This window comes from Marmota flaviventris, chromosome 14 (genome assembly GCF_047511675.1).
Source record: "Marmota flaviventris isolate mMarFla1 chromosome 14, mMarFla1.hap1, whole genome shotgun sequence".
Taxonomy (NCBI): Eukaryota; Metazoa; Chordata; class Mammalia; order Rodentia; family Sciuridae; genus Marmota; species Marmota flaviventris.
In genome coordinates, this window is record NC_092511.1 from 23,162,066 (window position 1) to 23,182,301 (window position 20,236).

The following is a 20,236-nucleotide window of genomic DNA, read 5'->3' on the forward strand; positions in this document are numbered from 1 at the left end:
AGTCTAAAATATTTTGTTGTGTCTGTGGCTATTTAGTGCATGGTTTTATCTTTTCTTTTTCTCCTCTGTCAATCTCATCAGGCATTTGTATATTTTATTAACTTTTTAAAATTAGCATGTTATTACACTGTATTTCTCTGATTTCTGACTTTATGTTTATATTTTCCTTCTTTTTTTTTCTTTAGGTTTATTATAGAATATTCTCTTTCTCTTCTGCCTCCTCCTTCTTTTTCTTCTTTCTAGATTTCTAAACTGAAAAATTAACTACAAAAATATTCCCAAAGAGGTTTTAGATAAGTCATTTGAAACCTTATATGCTTGATACTATTTTTATTTCATTTTTACTTAAATGATAGTTTGGCTGGATATAAAATTACAGGTTGAAAGTCCTTTTCTGTCAACACTTCAAAATATTACTTCACTGTCTCCTTGGATCCAATTTGTTATCAAAGAGTTTGTGTCATTCTTATATTTTTTTCCTTTTTAGTTGATCTAGTTTTTCATTTTTTGAATGAGTAATTTAATTTTTATGATCTATTTCTACTGTACATACACTGATAAAAAAAAAAACAACACCCCACAATATCACAGTTCATTATAGCGTACTTGCTTTAGGAATATCTTTCTTTATACCAGGTTCATAGGACATTGGCATGTAAGTATGTGACAAAACTCTCAAAGCATTTCATTAATTATGTATTAACAAGAATGCTTCCAAGTACTATTGATTTCACAATGGCAGGTCACCATTTGAGTTTTAAATACATACAAGTTTTAAATTTTTTAAAAAATGTATTTTACAGTGGAAAGTTCTTGAGGCAATACTTATTAGTTCATTTACATATGTACTTGCATGGAGATGTTTTGTCATAACAATCCAAAACATCAAATTAATATGCCTAAGGACACATTTCAACAAGTTTAGCAGTCCCCAGTTTTTCGTCATTTGTTGCTGTCTACATTTTCTTCTTTGCTGGTTCTCCTGGTTCCTACTTTGTGCTTTCTAGAGGTGTGCTCATCTTTTTGGCCATCTAAATCCAAGGTACCCTCCCCTTCTGGTAGAAGTCTAGCTTTCCCAGCATTCTGTGGGGCATCACTCCCCTCCTCCTGGGTGTTTGACTACTTTATTGTCTTATCCAGCTCTGGCAGGGTGGGGTCGTGGTGGTGGAGGTTTCTTCTCAGTCCTGTAGGTCTCTGGGGTGGGGCATAGTTTGATTTCCATATTTTGAATTCCTTTGGAGGCTCCTCAGACACCTGGGCAAAGTGCCTCTCCCAGTCTATCTGCTTGTTGAGTGGATTGTAGAGAAAGGCTGGGCCAACCATGCTCTGGAACATCTCGTCAGGTTCCCTGTTCCCAGAGTGGTCCACAGTCTTTGCCAGATGGAGGCTGAGAGACTTCTGTGACCCTCCTCACTGGGCTGCTGTTCCCCTAAGCCAAGGAATCGCTCAGAGTATTCTTCTCCTTTAGGATGGTTGCCTGGATCTAATTTGTTTTTATAAATGTTTTGAGAATTTTCCCTTTGTCATTGCTGTTCTTAAATTTCACTGCAGAATATCTAGATGTCAGTTCCTTTCTACATCTCTCTTGCTTAACACTAAGAATCCTTTCAATCTGAAGTTTTGTATTTTCTTGATTTCTTAGAAATGTCCAGGCATTATACTTTCAAATATATCTCCCTCCATTTTTTTTGTTTTCTCCTTCTGACTCCAAAGCCTGGGTTCCTAACCAGTATACTGTCCTCCCTCTCTGAAAAGAGCATCAACTGTTTCTGGTACTTATTTGGGTGTCTCCCTCCACCACACGGGGTAGGCAGGGGTAGGGTCCTGTGTCTCTTGGTATCAGTGGCCACTGTGCTGAATCAATGAACCAAGAGAATAGAGGACTGGAGGTGGCCACAGGGCTGGGGCAGGAGGTACCTTGGGTACAGGGCAAACACCCAGCTCATGACTACTGTGTGCCCACACCCAAGTGCATGACTTCTACCAGGGTGGCAGCCCCTTTAGCAGACCTCTCCCTGTGGGAATGAGCACCTGTGGCAGGCAGCCCAGCCCAGCCCAACCCAGCCCAGCCCAGCCTTGCCCTAAGCTAACTGGCTGAGGAGTGCCTGCCTTTGACTCCACCAGCTCTCCATCTGGCCCCATGTTCCATTCTGGCAGTTATGGTAATCCTGATGTAAGGCCACCTGACTCCTTATCTTCCTCTTGGACCCTCAGTTTTCTCTTCCATAACTTGGGAGAAGATTGTACAGCCCTGTGTATCTCCCAGGAGATAAGGAGAAGCCAATGAGAACTCTATGTGCTCTATAAATGTGAAGTGCTACACACAGGAGATGCTGCTCTCAGCAGGGTTATGCCACAGTGTGCACAGGAACCCCTGCCCTCGAGTCTGAAGGTCCAAGGGAAATTTTGCAAGATGATGTGGAGTCCTTGATTTAATCCTACTTCTTAGAGGGGACAAGATTCCCCATAGATCTGTGACTGTTGTTATCATTGAAAAAAGACCTTCTAGGGGCTCCAAGCAATTGTAACCAGGTGGAAAAGCAACTCTATGGTGGTGATTCAATCCATTCTTTAGACCTCTCCTCCCACACCCTCACCCATATAGGTGAATTTATCACGCCATTTTACTGAATTTACCCACGCCATCCCCCATCAGTCCCTCCTCTAGTTTCACTGGGTCTCCATCTGGGCTTCCCTGCTAGTGAGAGGATCCCATCAAGAGCCTTTCTCTTCCTCTGTGCCCTGTGCTACATTAGTACCTTTAACCCTTAGCCAAGGCCTAAGCCAAGGAATTCAACATAAGGGACTCCTGGGTGACATGGGCTTACTCCTTGGAAGATATACATATTTCTTTTCTTTCTTTCTTTCTTTTTTTGGTGGTGCTGGGGATTGAACCCAGGACTTTGTATCTGCAAGGCAAACACTCTACCAACTGAGCTATACCCCCAGCCCTACATATTTCTTTTCAATAGGGGCATCCAAAGTCTTAACTCAAAGTGTTACCACTGGCAGAAATATCAGGTCTCCTGCTGGCCTCGTGGTGGGGATCAGGGAGGGATATGGTCCAAGCTCCAACCCTTAGGAGTAATGTAGACTCTTAGGACATTCGCCCTGGTTCCCAAGGCCCAGGTTTCACCTGGGTGAGTCTCTCCTGGATCTGGGCTGGCTGTCAGCTCTTGAAAAGCTCCCACTCTGAACAGCCACTCCCCACATCTCTGAACCTTTGTCGATTCATGCTATTTTCATCTCTTCAGTTTTATTTTTGAAGTAGGTCTGATGGTCTTTCAATATTCCTACCTTTCTGATCTTCTCATAAAAATCTTTTCTATAGAGGCTTTATGTTAAGAGTCTTCAAGCACAAAGTGGAAAATTGGATTGGATTATCTTGAGTCCCATTCAACCCTGAGCTCATTGATTCTGTTCTTATTTGCAACAAGCTTAACAAGAAACTAGAACCATCGGGGATCACTAATGATTAAACTTTCAGCGGCTCGGGTGGTACTGTTCTACAAGCCAGCGAGTAGTGAGTTTGCTGACATTATCCAGTTTGAACATTGAAAGCTGCCATCTTTTTCAGTGTGCCTTAGATGTCTCATCTCAGTACTGACAAGGACAGACGGCACACAGCCTACAACTCGTCAGGCATTGTCCCAAGTACTTTACACACATGAACACATCCATTTCTCGCAATATTACAAGATAATTAATATTTTCACACCTGTGTTATAGTGGGGAAACTGAGCCACGGAGAGGTTACATCATTTGCTCAAGATCAGAGCTGGAATTCAAACCCAGCAGGCTACACACTGGGGGTGTTAACCACTCTGCAGACGATGTTCCAAAGTTCAGGGGAGGCTGTTATGCTCCTCCGTATGTAATCATACTTTCTTATCACTCACAGGAGACTACCAGACCCTCTCCCTTCCCCTCCTATCATTCCAATGTGTGTCTGGGTTTTATTTTTTGCTCACCAAGAAAAGCTTTAAGAATGAGTAGACTTTTAAAAGAGATGGATGGTAACATAAGGAAAGACACTGAAACTACAAGAAATAGGGAGTAATATTCGAGTAAAGAGGGTTGCCAAGGGGAGAGGAAAAGGGAAAGTAGGAGTCTAGCAGAGGACTTGGACATCATAAGTACATGTCACATAAAAAGAAATCATAAAAAGGAAGACTCGAATTCGTATTCGTTTCTTCCCAAATTCACCTACAGAATTTCAGTTGAAGCCCAGAGTTCTTTGTTGGTTTTTTTTTTTTTTTTTTTTTTTTTTTTGAACTAGACAACCTGATCATAAAATTCCCTCGGAAGAGCAGAGGGCCAAAAATAACTGAGAAAGAATCTTGAAAAAGTACAAGGTGGAAGAACTTGCCCGGCCAGATGTCAAGATTTGTTATCAAAATATTTAGTAAAGAAGACAATATGGTTTGTCCTCAGGATAAATGAATGGAGGGGAATAGAGAGCCCAGCCACACCCACGTTCAGAAACAGTACAGAGCGGAGACAGTGTCACAAATCAGGGCAGAAAGAGTGGTGTTTGATAAGCAGCTTTTATCCATATGGAAAACACAAAAGTAGAATTCTATGTTAGATCAATCCCAGGTGGAAGAAATAACTAAGCGGAAAAATAGCAAAACTTCAAAACACAAGATGAAAATCAAGAAAAAACCATTATGACCCTAAGATAAAGAAAGGTCTCACTAAAACAAACAAAAACCACTCACCCCCATCCATCCACCCACCGTCTCTCACACACAGAAAATAAGAGCCATAAAAATCTGATAATTTTCGCCAGGCGCATGCCTGTAATCCCAGGGGCTCAGGAGGCTGAGGCGGGAGGATTGTGAGTTCAAAGCCAGCCTCAGCAAAAGTGAGGTGCTAAGCAACTCAGTGAGACCCTGTCTACATAAAATACAAAATGTGGGCTGGGGTTGTACCTCAGTGATAGAGCACTTGCCTAGCATGTGTGAAGCATTGGGTCTGATTCTCAGCACCACATGTAAATAAATGTCCATTCACAACATATATATATATATATATATATATATATATATATATATATATATATATATATATATATAAATAATAGGGCTGGGGATGTGGCTCAGTTGCCGAGTGACCTTGAATTCAATCCCTAGTACCAAAAAAAAAAAATCTGATAATTTTGGCTATGTTAAATTCAACTTCTACACAACCAGAGCCTTTCTAATGAAGTGGAAAAAAAAAATCATCCTGCCTGAGAGAAAATATTTGCAATGAGTATAACATGTAAATCTCAAATTAATAAGAAAAAGATAACCTTTTGTGATATGAAATGGGCAAAAGAATACAAACTATAAATTCACAGAAGAAAAGTCCCAGAAGTTCAGTCAAATATAAAAAGATGTGCACTCAACTCTCACTATTAATCAAAGAAATACAAATCAAAATAACAATGAGATACCATTCACACCCACCAGATGAGCAAAAAATGTATGTCAGCCGGTGGCAATTGTTGGGAAAGAGCTATTAAACCATGGAGCCTCATTCACCACCGGTGGGATGGAGAGGCAATCCAAGTCTTCAGGAGAGCACTTGGCAGTAACTAGTGAGGTTGAAGGTGATGGTGGCCAGAAATCCCACTCCTACGCATATAGTCAAGAGGACATGTATGAAGATGCTCACTACAACTCGGGAAACAACCTAAATATCCATCAACAGGAGGATGGAGAACTAAATTGTATTATGATTATACAATGGATGTAACAGCATATGTCAGCAGAGATAAAATCTCACAACTGTAATACTAAGGAAGAAACGCACATTGCAGATTATACTGCCATGTATTTGATTGTATACTATGTAATTTACAGTATTATAAAAGGTCCTCAAATTTATATGTAAAGTTTGAAAGCCTGCATAAAAATACTTTATGTTTGTGAATACATACAAATGTCGTAAAAAGATAAAAACATGAATGAGAATGATTAACACTGAATGCAAAACAGTACTTAGTTCTGGGAGATGCGGGAAGACAATGGAGGAGGAGTACAGAGAAGAACTCAGTTATATCTCAAATATTTACTTTCTTTGAAGTGAAAAGACATGAGGCAAATAAGGCATGAAACAAATAAGGCAGTGTGTTAATATTTGCTAAAGCTGATGTGGCCATCATTAATGCTACCCACCAAATATTTCTGGCTCTCTGCCAGAGGATTGCATAGGCAGAGGATTGCATTTCCCCATCCACTTTGAAGTTAGGGGTGGCCTGGAGACTTCCTTTGTCCCATGAAATATGAAGGGAAGTGACTTGCATTTCTGATCTCAGAAACAAGTGCATTAAAGCTTTGGCCAATATGGAAGCCCAGAGACAAAGCTTCTCTCCTCCCTAGTTCCTAAGGAAGCATGACATGACCAGGCACCGCACAAAGGACAGGAGGATGCATGAGTAAGGAGCCTCTGTTGCTTTCAGCCATTGAGATTTGGGGGTTGATGTTACTGTAGCACAACTAGGTCTACCCTGACAGCTACTCCCATCCACTGTGGGAGCCAGAATCCGGATTAGAAAGCCTTAGCTTTGCTCCAGAGAAATGTAAACAAGAATTACCACAAATGCAACTGTTGCCAGCTCTTTGTGTAGCTTTTGGAAAGATCATTTTACCCTTTCTTTCCAGTACTCTGTGACGTGTCTCGCCAGCACCTGCCCTCCATCCTCACTGCTCAGCAACTGTTTGCCAGCCCCAGTACACCTCCAGGAGAAATGTCAAGAAAACTTTCCCACACATCCCAACCCAGGTTTTAGGGCTGCCTGCAAGACTCCCAGGGAGCAAAAGCCCCAGCCCAGGCAGAGTGGTGGGAGAAGGAAGAGAAACCTGTGCCCTTGGCCAGTTCTGTTCTGTATGTGCTGTGCAGAGAAACGCAAGCAGTGCCTGGAAGTCACCTCGAAACACGATGCCTTTGAGAAGTTCTGTGGAAAGAATGACATCATCGGTTACCCTCCCCCCCACCCCACCTTTTTTCCAGTGGGAGTGAGAAATAAATAGACTGACACATTTTCCAGTCAGGGAGCAGTTCTGGAGAGCAAGTTTACCCTGGCATAGGAACGCAGGTGGGGCTGTGAGAAACCTTATCTGTGCCTGTCCAGTAAACAAGGAGCTGCAATCTCCCCAGAGCCCTGGCCACCAAACAGGTGACTGACTGCAGGAGCAGGTGAACAGGGCAGGTGAGCAGAGGAAGCCTTGGGCTGTCCAGAGCCAGTTCAGCCTGGAATCACCTGTGTTAGATCAATATTGCCTTAATTTGATTGATGGACCCATTTATAGACTGTCAGTTGGTTGCCAAGAGAAATGCCATCAAATCCATGAGGTTCAAAGGTAAAGTTCCTGTCCCTTAAGTCTATGATTCTCAAACTGTGTTTTGCTTGTAGTTACATACCGAAGCTCATTAAAATGAATGTTTTGTTTCAGCAGGTGGGGATGGCCAGAGATTGCCTTCCTAATAGTTGCCAACCATGCATGATGCAAGATCTGTGGGACACTCTGAATTAGCAGTTTTACTGTTCAGATGACAGTCTACATTTTTACACAAACCAGTTACCATCTGAGGAGCCCTGAATCAGGTTACAGGTGCTGCTCCAGGTGTTTTCTATCATTTATCTCTCTTAACTCTCTTCATACCGACTCTGCAAGGTGGGTGTTGTTATCCCCACCCCTACCTTGGCAGGCAAGGAAACGGAAGCAGAGGGAGGTTAATTCATGCTTTCTACATGTCATTTCCAAGAGATTTCTTTGCTCCCTTTGCTCCCTTCCCGGTGATCTGAAATAACCCAAAGACAAAGGATAATAGACATCCTGTGGTAGAGACGGGCGTGGTCCGCTTGTGGTGATCAGCCTTCTCAACACCTGGGAGTGAGTAATCCCCTTTTGTACAGAATCTTCACGGCCAAGCACAGGAATTCAGGGACCTTGATATCCGTGTTTGGCCTGGGAAGCTCTGGCTTCAAAGACAGTTGCTCAGAAAGGTGGATGTGTCTGGTTTGCAAGTCTCCTGTGCTGATGTCTTAACCCGTAGGACACACCCATGGAGAAAATTTTTAAAACCAGGAAGAGTTGCTTTGATGTGTCAGCTAGGAAAGAATGCCTTGTGAGGGCCATTCAGGACTGGAGGACAACAGTGGCCACAAATGCCCCAGCTGTGGAAACTCTACAGTAAAGGCAACTATAACCAGAATGACCCACCTGGAGATATTTAAATACCTGGAAGAACCAGAATGTGCAAGCCCAGCTTCCAAGGAGGAACTTGCATCACCTCTGGATGGCAAGGGTGGGGCAGCCTGACTGACTGATCCTGGCCATGCACTTCACTCAGGAAAATTGGGAACGGTGTGAGACTCCCTCCAGGCCCTTAGAAGACCTGACTCTTGGTGACCAGTCAGCAAGTCGAGCTCTGGGACTCCATGAGCATTCTAACTGCACCCATAGAAAGGGAATGTCATGGAATGTCCTCAAGCCCTCAGTAAATCCGAGAAGGAGTTCCATGGCATGTTTCTTATAAAGGTCCCAAGACAGGCTGAGGGCCACACCAATGCCTAGTCCAGCAAGAATGATTATGGAAGACTCTAGAATGACTCCAGATGAAGATGACTTTATCCCAGGTCAAAAGAAAATGTTTTGGGGCTTTGAAGTATTCTGTCTGGGAATGTGAACCCAGTCTTCTCCTCAAGTCTTATGCTGGCCTCACTCGGTGCTTTGGGGAATAAGTCACTAGAGCCCCCAGAAGAGCTGCAGACATTGAAAAGGAGGGCACACCCCAAATAGCCTGGAGCCACAGTCTTCCCCTTATGACCCTCGGCACAAAACAGTCTCCTCTCTCAGGTCAAGCAGAGGCTGAGGAGCCAGGCCTTTGTGCTGGTCCTGGGTTCACCATCGCTGTCGGAACCCAGGAGAGGAAACTCCCCTCTGTGGGCCTCTTTCCTGTCACCTGCGAGGTGGAAGGGTTGGACTGGCATCGAACCTGTTTTCCCCTGTGCATGGCAGACTGAGGAGAGGCAATGTCCTCCTCTGTGGAGGACATGAAATGTGCCACCCAGATCCCTTTCAAGGGAGGACCTGCTGGCAGTGATCAGCCTGGGGTCAGCCGACGACCTCCAGCTGTCAGCTCCTTCCAGGTCTGACAGCAGCAGAGAGCTGCCACCCTTTACAGGAGAGCCCGTGCCATGGACTGAGGGTGTCAGGGCCACAAAGGCCCAGGCACTCCGCCTCAGTGCAGATCACTCTGACAGCTAATATTTGCTTCAAAGCTCCTCGCACAATTGGCCGACACTTGCTAGGCCTGCATCTCAACCGGACCTCTTTCTCTGCGCCGCCTTTGGCTTCTTCCCCTCCATTTTGCAGGCATCAATCCGAAGCCTCATCTCATCATCTGCTTCTGCAGAAACCAGTCTGCACCACAGTCCCATCACCCATGGTGCAGACACTTGCCAGGCCCATGACCTCTAACCTGAAGCCTCAGCGCCATGGACCCAAGAGCTGGACCAGTGAGCATGAGAGGTTTGACCACACTGGGACCCATAGCTGCTACACTGTGGATGGTCATCACATGGAAGCTCCACCTGTCTCAAACAGGCTTGACCCTCTGCTCCAAAACCAGCCCCCTCTGGACTTTGCTTTTCCAGGTGGGATTGCCACTTTTCAGCCATCCAAACTCAAGATCTCCAAGCCTGTTCCAACTCCCTCTCCCTCCTGTAGCCACATCCAAACATGTCCAAAGTTCTGAAGCTCTGTCATAGCATTGCCTCCCGCCACTGCCCACATCCCCCACTAACATTCTGTCCCTCATGAGGCATTGCTACAGTCCCCTTGGCAGCCCCCTCCTTTCTTCCTATTAGACACTCATGACCGCATACAACCTGTGACAGTGAAGCCCCCTGCTGCTGCCCATCAGAGGAGGCTTCGCTCTCCAGGAGGACAGGAATGCCCTTTTGGAGCCAGGCCTCTCTCTTGCACCTGTTTCCCGAAGACACTGGTGTTGGTTGCTGCCTGCAATAGATACCCAAACACAAACAAAAGGTGGTAAAATGTGAACTGGAGAAGCTTCTGTTTCTATTTGGATTGAGATCAGAGTTTGTCCCCTAGTTTAGGCCCAGAAAAATAGAGCACTTGTTCAAGTGCTGAGATGCCCCTGGTATGTAAGTGTTTGTGCCTGTGCAGACACATGGAGGTCCTAAGAACAAAAGAAGAGCCGGGTGACTTCTGGCACTGGATACAGGGGTATTTCTTGATACTCCTGAGTTGTTAAGATGCCGAAGGAAATGCTCATGACCCAGTGCATGGCCCAGAGAGGCAGGCTATGGGGGTGGGGGACCACATACCTGCCAACATGGACTAGTATAGCCTCCCTGTACTGTCACATAGATGCAGCATGTCATGGTTCTGTGTGATTGTAGACAGGGTGTTGGCAAGTGTGAGACCCAGGACAAAAACACCCAAAAAGGTGCTTCAGGGGAGAGAAGGGGTTTCAGCTGTTCTGCTGAGCATCCTCGTCTTCTCAAAGAACTGGCTTGGCCTCTCCTCAGAAAGCGCTTTTCAGCCTTTGCTATGCTTTCCTGCTACAAGTAGCAAAATGAAAGAGTCACCGCAGGTTTCACTTTTCCTTCTTTCTGCCGTTTGCCTTCAAGCAAGTCCAACAGAGGATAATTTAATACTGTACCTTTCTGTTAAGGAAGCCGAGTGCTTGACACATTGTACCTTTACTGCATCATAAGCTGAGGTCAGGGAATATCAGCCCCAAGTTACAGATGAGGAAACTGGGGCCTGACCAGGGAAGGGACCTGTTGGTCCTTATCAGGAATGCCAGGTAACCAACACCATATCTGGTGTGTAACCCATTCATTTTATATTTTCTTCTTTTTAAATGGAGAAAGAAGTAAGCATTGAGGAAGGTTGTAGAAGGGTCCTGGATATGAAGGCAAGAAAAGAGAATATGACACTAAGGAGTATGTATGATGGGAGGAGCTGGAAGCAAAGCGAGCCAGTGCTTTCATTGGTACACTCTGTAGCCACCAGGTTAAGGGGGGCAGGGCAGGTGGTTAGGAGTAGGGAATGTCCCCCAACCCAGGAAGACTCAAATCAGAGAATGTTCCAGCTTTTCCAGTACTAACACCAGACACTAAAGAATGAGTAGAAACATCTTGGGGAACATCACTTTCTATCTTTCTGCTTTTCCTCTCCTGATGAGAACCAGCAAGAGAGCCAGGTGCTCACAAGTGCAAGGCAGGTCTCCCCAGGTGGCCCTGAAGGTAAAAGCCCTCTGTAAAGGTGGGTGGTGTGTGGGTGGCCAGCTCCCCCAGCATTCTCAGAAGGTGAGGGCCAAAGAGTTAGCTCAGTGCAAAGTCTGCCACTCCACCTGCTCCCTGGGCTCTGAAACATCCTTGGGCTATGACAAGGCAAGTACGTCTGTCACAGGAATGACTTGTCATTGGTATCTACTCAGACTGGCCCAGGACTTCCACAGTGAGGCCAGAGCCACCTCTGCTGGTGCGTCCCTGGGTGAGAACACTGGGCACTTGGAGGCTCACTTGGAAGAATTCCTTTGGTCTGCCTCTTCTTCCTGAGAAGGAATAAAATGATCTGCCTGGACCTTTTATCCTTCTCCATTAATCATTAGAGCTAATGCACTAAAATGCTGTCATCACATTAGAGCTAGGGTCAAGGATTCCAATCAGATCCCTCCGGAAGGACAGTGACCAATGAGGAAAGCTGTCTCACACATGTGCCAGCTGCTGGCACCTGCCCCAGACCTTCCAAGTGACTCCCTCCCTTCTCTCTGTCATCATAGCACCAACCACCTCCTGCACCAGAGAGTTCTCCCTTCTTGCACTCACCCTGCCTGAAACGCCACCCTTAGACCAAGCAAAGCCTCCGAGGTAGGTGGCCTGTGGTTCTCCCAATAGTGCAAATGTATTTGTCAGATCCAGTTCTCTTGACTGGCAGCTGCCTGAGCTTAGGAAGCTGCAGGATGGAAATTTCAGTGGAAGAGAAAAGAGTGCCTTGGAGCTTGGGAGGCTGTTTGAAAGGAACATCAAGTTCCTGAGGTCAGGCACCTGGGACAGGCTGCAGAGAGGTGTGACACCAGAGGGGAAGTCTCAGAAGACATGTGTCACATAAACTCAATTTGACCTACTTAACACTTCTGGGGAGGCCCCTTCCAGCTGGAAGAGAAGCTGGTAGTAGCCCAGGTAACACAGCAGGCAGGGAAACTGCATTGATTTGTCCCTTCCGCAGAGGACAAGGCCCTTTCCTAATGGCTATTCTTGTTAGCATGTAGACTTGGGGTCATAGGAGTCTCCACTGCTTCCTCCCAAGGTCTAGATACTTCTCTGCTCACTCCTAGCTCCCAGCATGAGCCTTTGCTTGTGCTGTTTTGGGGGGCAAGACTGCTCTCCCTTTAGTTTTTCCTGCCACCATTCAGTCAACAGGTATTTATTGAGCACCTACTGTGTGCCAAGTGGTGAGGTATAGCAGTATACCAACAGGTCTAGTTCTTACCTTTGCAGAGCTTATACTCTGATGGTCAGCACCCTTTTCCCTGACCCTGTGCTGAGTCAAAACTAATCATTGCCTCACCCATGGTCACGTGTCTCTTTTGCAGCAATCATAGGGTATTAGAGGGAGCTGGCATCTCAGTCCCATCTCCCCAGTGCCTGACACCATGCTGAGCACCAGACTCAGTCCCTCATTTCTTTGCAACAGGAATTCAGGTTGCAAATCATGTTGGAAGGGCAGAGGGGGTGGACTCTCCTACTGACTGCACTTGCATGACATCTGTGCCATTTCCCCTTAGCTTTCCAATTCTTGGGGGCATCACTAACTCAGCTTAGGAATTTGTCCTCAGCCTGTGTCCACCCGGCAGGCACGCTATGCTCATGCAGACTCTGTGTTTATTTGGGGTTGTTTTGAGGGTAATAAAGATGGGAGAGAAAGTAAGTTCTCCTAACTTAATTCTTTGTGAACGCAGCCACCTGCCTGCCACTTAGGAGGTGCTAATGCTGACTGGAATTGGTGTTGAAAGGGCAGGAAGGTATAATATGGACCCAGCTATCGGATCCCCAGGCGGGTGCAGTGTGGGTGTGAAATACACCGGGGACTCCAGCGGGCTCGGGTTACTGGTTATGGCTTGGCAGGCACCTGTGAGGTGCTCAGGGGGAGCCATCTCTGGGGCATTGCACACTGCTCGCTCCTCTAAGCAGGGGCGGTGGGTGTGAAATCGGCTGGGACTAGCTGCCCAGGAGGAAGCTAGCTGACACCCCGTGTGCTTGAAAAGAAAACTGAAAGTGTGCTTCTCCGTGGGAAACGGCTGTGATGTTTTCTTCTTTTATTTCATAACCCCACAGGTACCGTGAAGGTCGACCAGTGACCTGGGGGAGGTAAGGGGGCAGCCAGGTGGTAGGAAGGAGCTTGCGTTGTCTTGTAGTCTGGTGCTCTTTGTCTCATTCCGGAGGGACCCGGCCAGCCCAGGGATCACTTTGCTATGCGATCCGTAGCTTGGTGATAGTAACCTCTCTTTTCTGGCTGTGGAACTGCATTCCTGTGTGGATGTGGAAAGAGAGAAAGCAAGACAGAGCCAGAGCTAGCACAGGAATGTGAGTCTTTCCTTAATTGGACATGAGAGCCTTGAACTGGTTCCAGTTGAAGTGTTTTCTTTTAGGGCCTGGACCCTAGAGATTCCATAGGGTTGTCCCCCCGCCCCACTCAGAAAATCCCTTTGCTTCAAAGGCCCCTTGACAGAAATAAAGGAAAAACCAGGGCTGAATCTCTTTGATATTTGGGAAGGCAAGTTCATAGGCAGCCAGATCCCAGGCTTCTTTGGGGGGTGAGAGGAGTCTGGATGGAAAGAAAGCAGCACCTTATGAGAGGGGATATGGCAGGAGGGTCCTCAGGCTTTGTATTGGGCTGCAGAGTCCTGATGCTAAGATAAAAAGAACTCTTTCTCTTGAGCATTTTTTTTTCTTCTTTTGGTACTGGGGATTGAACTTGGGGGTGCTTAACCACTGAGCTACATCCTCAGCCCTTTTTATCTTTTATTTTAAGACAGGGTCTCACTAAGTTGTTTAGGGCCTCGATAAGTTGCTGAGACTGGCCTTGAACTCAAGATTTTCCTGCTTCAGCCTCCGGAGTTGCTGAGATTACAGGTATGCACCACCATGCCTGGCCTTGCTTGAGCATTTATAGAAGCAGCTTTTTTCAGCCTGATCAGCACCCTGATACCTAAAAAATAGATTTCTTCTGTCTGCTTGGATTGCTTTAGGGGTGTGAGACACAGAGAGTTCAAGCATCTTTCCTGAAGACGATCAGCAAAGTAAGTTGAAGGGTGGAGGAGTGTAGTCTGGTGGAATTGGGTTGCTTTGTGTTGTTGACTGCTAATTGCCCAATGGCTGAGGTGGGAAGGCACACATATTCTCAGACCTGTGTGTTCATTGCATGCCTTGTATCCAGATGGACACAGTATCTGCGAGATACTGGAGGATGTTTGAAGAAGATGCTGGGACACTGGGACCACAGTAGTGGCCACCAGGCAGAACATCGCTGCTTGCCTCTGATGTCTGCTTCCTAAAACCTGGAAACATCCATAAGGGACTTCAGAGGGAAATGGGGTGGCCTGTGACTGACATGAGTAAAAAAATCCGAAGCGGATACAATTACCTCTGCTGGGCTCCCTGTTACCCCCAAACAGCCTAAAAACAAGCCCTCATCTGCTCAGTGCTTTCCAGTTTACCAAGTGTTTTCACAACACTGTCTCATTTTATCCCCACATCAACCCACACACATTCTTGCCTTTCAGATTTCTTATGTACTCAAATGAGTTTCACCAAAAATTGGCTAGAAACTCCCCTCTCCTACTCACTTTTATTTTTTAAACCTCAAACCTTTGACTGATATCTTTAAGAAGCTCCCAGATTCCCAGAGTGGGAAACTAATTTATTCTGCCTTCCCTGCCCTACGGGATGGATACCAGGAGTCCTGGTCTTTGCTCTTGGAACCAACAGTTTTGTGTAAAATTCGTACTTTAGCTATTAAAACAAACAAAACCACAGAGGCCACAATAAGTGTTGTTTTGTGAAAAAAAAAAAAAAAAAAAAAACAGAAAAAAAAACATAGCCTTTGTAACCAGGAAGCTCCAGAGTCAAAATTTGGTTCAGCCATTTGAGTGCCAGGTGCCATAACCAATTACTCATTTTCTAGAGCCTTGACTTCTTCATCTGTGAAGTGGAGCAGTAGTGACGGTGTCCAAGTTGTAGGGAGGCATAAATGTAACAGATCTGGGTGCACTGCAGCAAATGTCACCCCTTCCTTCCCTATTTTCCTAAGGTCAAAAGCTACTTCGTGAAGTCCTTTATAACCTACCCAAAGTACTAACCAAAGTACCAGCTTCACTGCTACTAGAAAAATTTAATACAATACTGTCTTTGCAAGTCAGAGAGAGATACCATGTGAGAATATGTTGCTAAATGAATTTAGATAGTGATCTCTCTTTTTTTAACTAGATGAAAAATAGCTACATGCCTTGCATACCGGCACAGTTATAACTAAGATAACTCTAATAAGATCTTAAGTTCATTAGCTTTAGTCTTCTTTTAAAAAGTATTCATTTCGGCAAGGTAGAGAAGGAGCTCAACAACTGGACTTGTGTAATATTGGAAAGCACTGATTATGCCTGGATTATTATTGAAAGTGAATTGTAAATCAATCCTTCCATCCCTCGGGACAAATGTGGGAGAAGGGGGGGAGTCAGAGAACTCTGACTGGGTGTTGAGTTCACTGATATGCATATAGTAGATGATGTTCAATAAATGTGGGTGACGGATAGAGGTGGTGTTTGACCTTTGCTGCTGACTCCTTGGCAAACACAGTGCACAGCGAAGTGTTAGAGTGGAAACAACATTTGACCAGCGGTTCGAAGGCCCAGGTTCCACCTATACCACTTAATAGTCTGGTGACCTTGGACATGCCATTTAATCTCTTAAGTGTCTTCTCACCTGTAAAATGAGGAGACTGGACGAGGTGATTTGGAAGGTCTCTTTCAGCTCTAAGGTTCTGGAACTCTAAGCAACTTCATTTGATTGAGTTTCTATTCCTTCATTTATTCAAAGGCAGCAGGGATAGAAACCTATCTCCTAGGGCACTGGAAAGAAAGGTCATTGTGCCTGTTAAAATGCTCTGTATCTTCAGAGAAATGAAGGAAATTCAATGATGGAGAGCATGTAACAGAGTGGAAACCTGGGTGTGTCTGCAACCCCTGAGGGCCAGAGCCAGACCAACCCTTTCTAACTGTATGATCTTTAGCAAGTGTCCTAATTTATTTCAGCCTCAGTTTGCACATATGGGGACTCTGAAGTTGTGCAGTCATAATCTTGTCACATTCTTACATTCTTTGAAAGCCAAAGTGTTGAAAATGCTTTGCAAAACTGAAAAGCGCTATACAAAGTATGGTTGAGAAATGGCTGCTTGTTAGTTGTATCAAGTTCAGCACCATGTCTCCATATTTTCATTTAGGGGACACAACCAAAGGCTTATTTTCCACTCTAATTTACTGACCGGTGAAATTTAGGTAAAGTGAGCAAAATTTTCTAAAGTGTAGGCATCAGATAATTGCCTCAATGACCTCTAATGTAAGGAATTCTCCCAAAGGCCAGATCACTTCTGGTGAAGGCCTTCCTTCCTACCCTCTTCTCCAAAAGGAGCCCATTTCAACTTAAGATACGAGTGGGGGTTTGGGGGGTGTAAATGAGGAGGGTTTTTCTAAGTTTTGAAAATTTTATGATATTATTCATAAATATGAAAGTGTATCTATTATATGTAAAATTGATGTGACAACCTTTCATCGCAGGCCTTGCCAGGGAATGCTCCTGGGGAGATATGGCAGAAGGCTTCCATCCTGCTCACCCCAGGGCCTGGTTCGGGCATCCTCCTGGGAGGGCCTTGGAAAGTCCCAGTAGGAAACCAGATCTTCAAGCACTGGCTTCCCTTTTGACACCCCAGATGACAACATGTCATACCCAGTCAGTGACATTGAGGAGCTTCCCCACCCTTTACAAAAGGCATAAAAAGCCCTTCTCTTTGCAGTAACCCCACACCTGGAACATCTCCATTACCGTCTGACCATAAAGAGTGGCCCTCCATCAGGACACCAACCCCAACCCTGCTGCACACAGGTGGTGCCTTGCAGGACAAACCAGCTCTTGCTCTCGTTTGGGGGATAGGGACAGGATCCTAAATTTTCTGGTTGAAGCCATATTTTATCAAGAAGCACACTTTTTATTCCAGGTGAATATATGAATGACTGATAATAGCACCGTTATTTTAAAATTACTCTTAATGATTATTTTTATTGAAATTGAGTTTGGGGAAAACTGATGAAAATTATGAGGGCCCCCTCTTTCAGATTCCTCAAGCCCTGACACTGTTAAACCCTTACCATTAATCCCATCATCCTTTTTACCTGATGACTCCCTCGTCCCACTTTTAAGAACGTGTGTGTATGGATTCAATACATTCACTGCCTTTTCTTCAAAGAGCTGACTTATACTTCCAAGATAATTATTTTTGCTCAGTTTTTTGAGAGCCACCCCCCCACCCTTTCCCAGCCCTGTGTACACATAGCTCAAGTTATTTTATAGGTAAAATACGTAGCTATTTTGTAGGAGTAATTGACGTAGAGGTCACAGAATGGCAGTCAGACTCCCGTGCAGTGGCTGTGGGGGCTAAGCAGCGCGAAGGCCTGGACAGACCCGGAGCTGCAATTCCTGGGCAGTGTGGGAAGCGTTGCTCTGAAGCTCTTTGTTTACGCTGTTATACAGCGACTCCTTGGAGCAGATACGGGATCCAAGACTAGTGGTGCGCGCTCGAGCACCGCCCACTCGCACCTCCTACCCGCACCATGGACCGTGTGTGTGATGTGTGTGTGTGTGTGTGTGTGTGTGTGTGTGTGTCCTCGCGCTCGTGTCCAGTGAAATAACCCAAGAATGACACCACATCCTTTCTCCCACAAACAAAACCCTCCATGGATCCCAAGGCTGCGGACCAGTTCCTCGCAAATCTTGCGACCCCGCAGGCACTGGGTCCCCGACTCCCTGTCTCTTCTGCCTACCCACAGCGTTTATTGGTGATGCTCTCCTTTCCACGCTGCTAGTCCAGGATGGAAGGGTCGCAAGTCTGGCGCCGCGATCGCGGTGCGGCAGGGGACGATTCCAAAGGGAGGCCTACTTTGGGAGAGGACCGCTGAAGAGGGGTCCTGAGTGTGGGCTGGGGACGGTGAGTGGGTGCCAGGGAGGGCGCGGGGCCAAGCGGCCGGCCGGGGTGGAGGAATGGCGCCCTCCTTCGGTGCAACCTGGGCAGTCACGTCCCGAACCCTCCGCACGCTCAACCGTGCTGCCTTGGAGTTCCCGGGTGTGCGCAGGAAGGGGGCTGCGGATGCCTACGGGTTTGTGAGCAGGAAGCGACGTTGACATTGAACTCCAGCCGGGTGCGTGCGTGTGTGCGTGTGTGTGAGTCGTGGGCAGGGGGCAGTGCTCCGAGCTGCAGCAAACCACGGCCCTCGGGGAACAGAGCTCAGCGCGCCCCCGAGTCGCCGCCCGCGGGAGCTGCGAGCGCTGAAGCCATTCATGATTTTGGTGACGTTATTCCAGGAGTGGGCGAGGAAGGGCGGGGCCTCTCGGGGCCAAACCCCGCCCCCTCCCCTATAAATACAGCTTCCCCGGCTCTTTGTGGGAGCCGGAGCTCGGTGAAGAGCAGGGCGCTCGGTCTGCACCGCCGACGCCGCTGGCAGCCGGGCTGTCTGGGAAAGGCGGACCGGCGAATGCCCAGTGCTCGCGCTCGGCCTCTGCCGCGCCCGTTTGCGCCCGTGTCAACCTCACTCGGGACGCAGTGACCGTTTTTAAATCACAAGGGCGTGGGTCAGCTTTCCCTAGGACTTCATGTCTGTATATTTCCCCATTCACTGGTGAGTATCCTGCGCCTGCGGCGGGCGCCGGTCTAACGACCGAGGCTTCGGGGCCCGGGCACCCGCTCGTGCGGGCTCCGATGACACTAGCGCCTAGCGCTAACCCGCCGCCGGGAGCCCCTGAAGGAGTCAGCGTCAAGGTTGCAAAGGTGGGGGTGGGGGGAGGTGGTGCTGAGAGCATCCAGACAAAGGAAGTGAACTCGGAACCTTCACTTAAGTGACGGCTGGAGGGTGTGTGTGGTGGTGGTGGTGGGTGGGGAGAGCCTGGGGTCCCAACGAAACCCGGGTAATGAAACCCCTTATGCGGAGTCTGCAGGAGCGCGCGCCCAGCCTGGCGCAGGGGGCTCTTCTCTCCCAGAGCCCCTCCCCTTTTTCTTTTTTGTTTGCATGCAAGTCTCGGCGTCGAGGCCGGCTGCAGCGGGGCTGAGCTGGTGCAGCCGTGGCGTTTGCAGAGCTCCGGGGAAGGGAGGGGGGCGCGCTCCCCACACGTAAGCCACAAGCAGCAGGGCACACGCTGCACCCTCCTCGACCCCTGCCCTCTGCATAGTCCCTAAGATCCCATTCGCCTTTAAGTGAGAAGTCTCTCTCGCGGTGCAGAAATGGAAGGAGCCGGGGCGGGGGCTGGGGGCGGCAGAGATTTGCCCCTGGCCGGCGATGGGGGATAGGAAGGATGCAGAGAGGCCCCTGGTTGCTGGGACGTGCGCGCCGGCTGCTTCTTCCTTCCTGAGCTAAGCAAAGTGGAGGAGTGGCCGAGGTGGAGGAGGGGGGACGAGTGCGGGTGGCCCCGGAACACGCTTTCAGGTGCGGGCGTGCGAAGCCCGGCCGGGGTTAGGGACAGGCTCCCTCCCAGCCAGGGGAAAGCGGGTTCCAGCCTCGGCGCAGCCCTATCCCAAGCGCAGCCGAGCCCAGGAACCGGAAAGTTCATACTTCTCACTTCAACTTTTTGGGCCCGCGCCACAGCCCCGAGCGAGGACAGCGCCTCATATCAGGTGAAGAACCGAGCGTTAGCCCTGTGGGTGCTTCCCTGGTACTTTTTTTTTTTTTTTCTTTTGAGGGTCAGCGGCAGCCTTTCCAGGACCAGGGAGGGACTTGCCTCTTGTAGGGAGGTTCCAGCCTTTCAATCTAAATCCAGCATCTTCTCTTAGTCTCCCCTCCCCCATCACAACCCGCCTCTGTTTAGAGAGGGGACTGAACTCTCAGAACAAAGTAAAAATCCCCCCACCCCCGAGGCTTGTACACCCCTCTCTTCCGGAAGCCCTGCCCC

The 20,236-nt window shown here is 47.4% G+C and overlaps 1 protein-coding gene across 3 annotated transcripts in view; it reads left to right on the top strand.

The window, feature by feature from the left end:
• Nucleotides 1-14,063: 14,063 nt before the first annotated feature.
• Lbh (LBH regulator of WNT signaling pathway) overlaps nucleotides 14,064-20,236 on the top strand; it is a 30,260-nt gene continuing 24,087 nt past the window's right edge. The window contains exons 1-2 of one of the 3 annotated variants that reach the window (XM_071601455.1): nucleotides 14,064-14,164; nucleotides 14,281-14,331. Coding sequence is in view for 1 of the 3 variants with exons in the window: in XM_027933360.2 (XP_027789161.1) it covers nucleotides 18,947-18,972 (26 nt within the window). In the remaining 2 variants the exon portion in view is untranslated. Of the gene's footprint in view, nucleotides 14,165-14,280; nucleotides 14,332-18,746; nucleotides 18,973-20,236 lie in introns of those variants that run through there. The other 2 variants (XM_027933362.2, XM_027933360.2) reach the window with 2 other exon arrangements.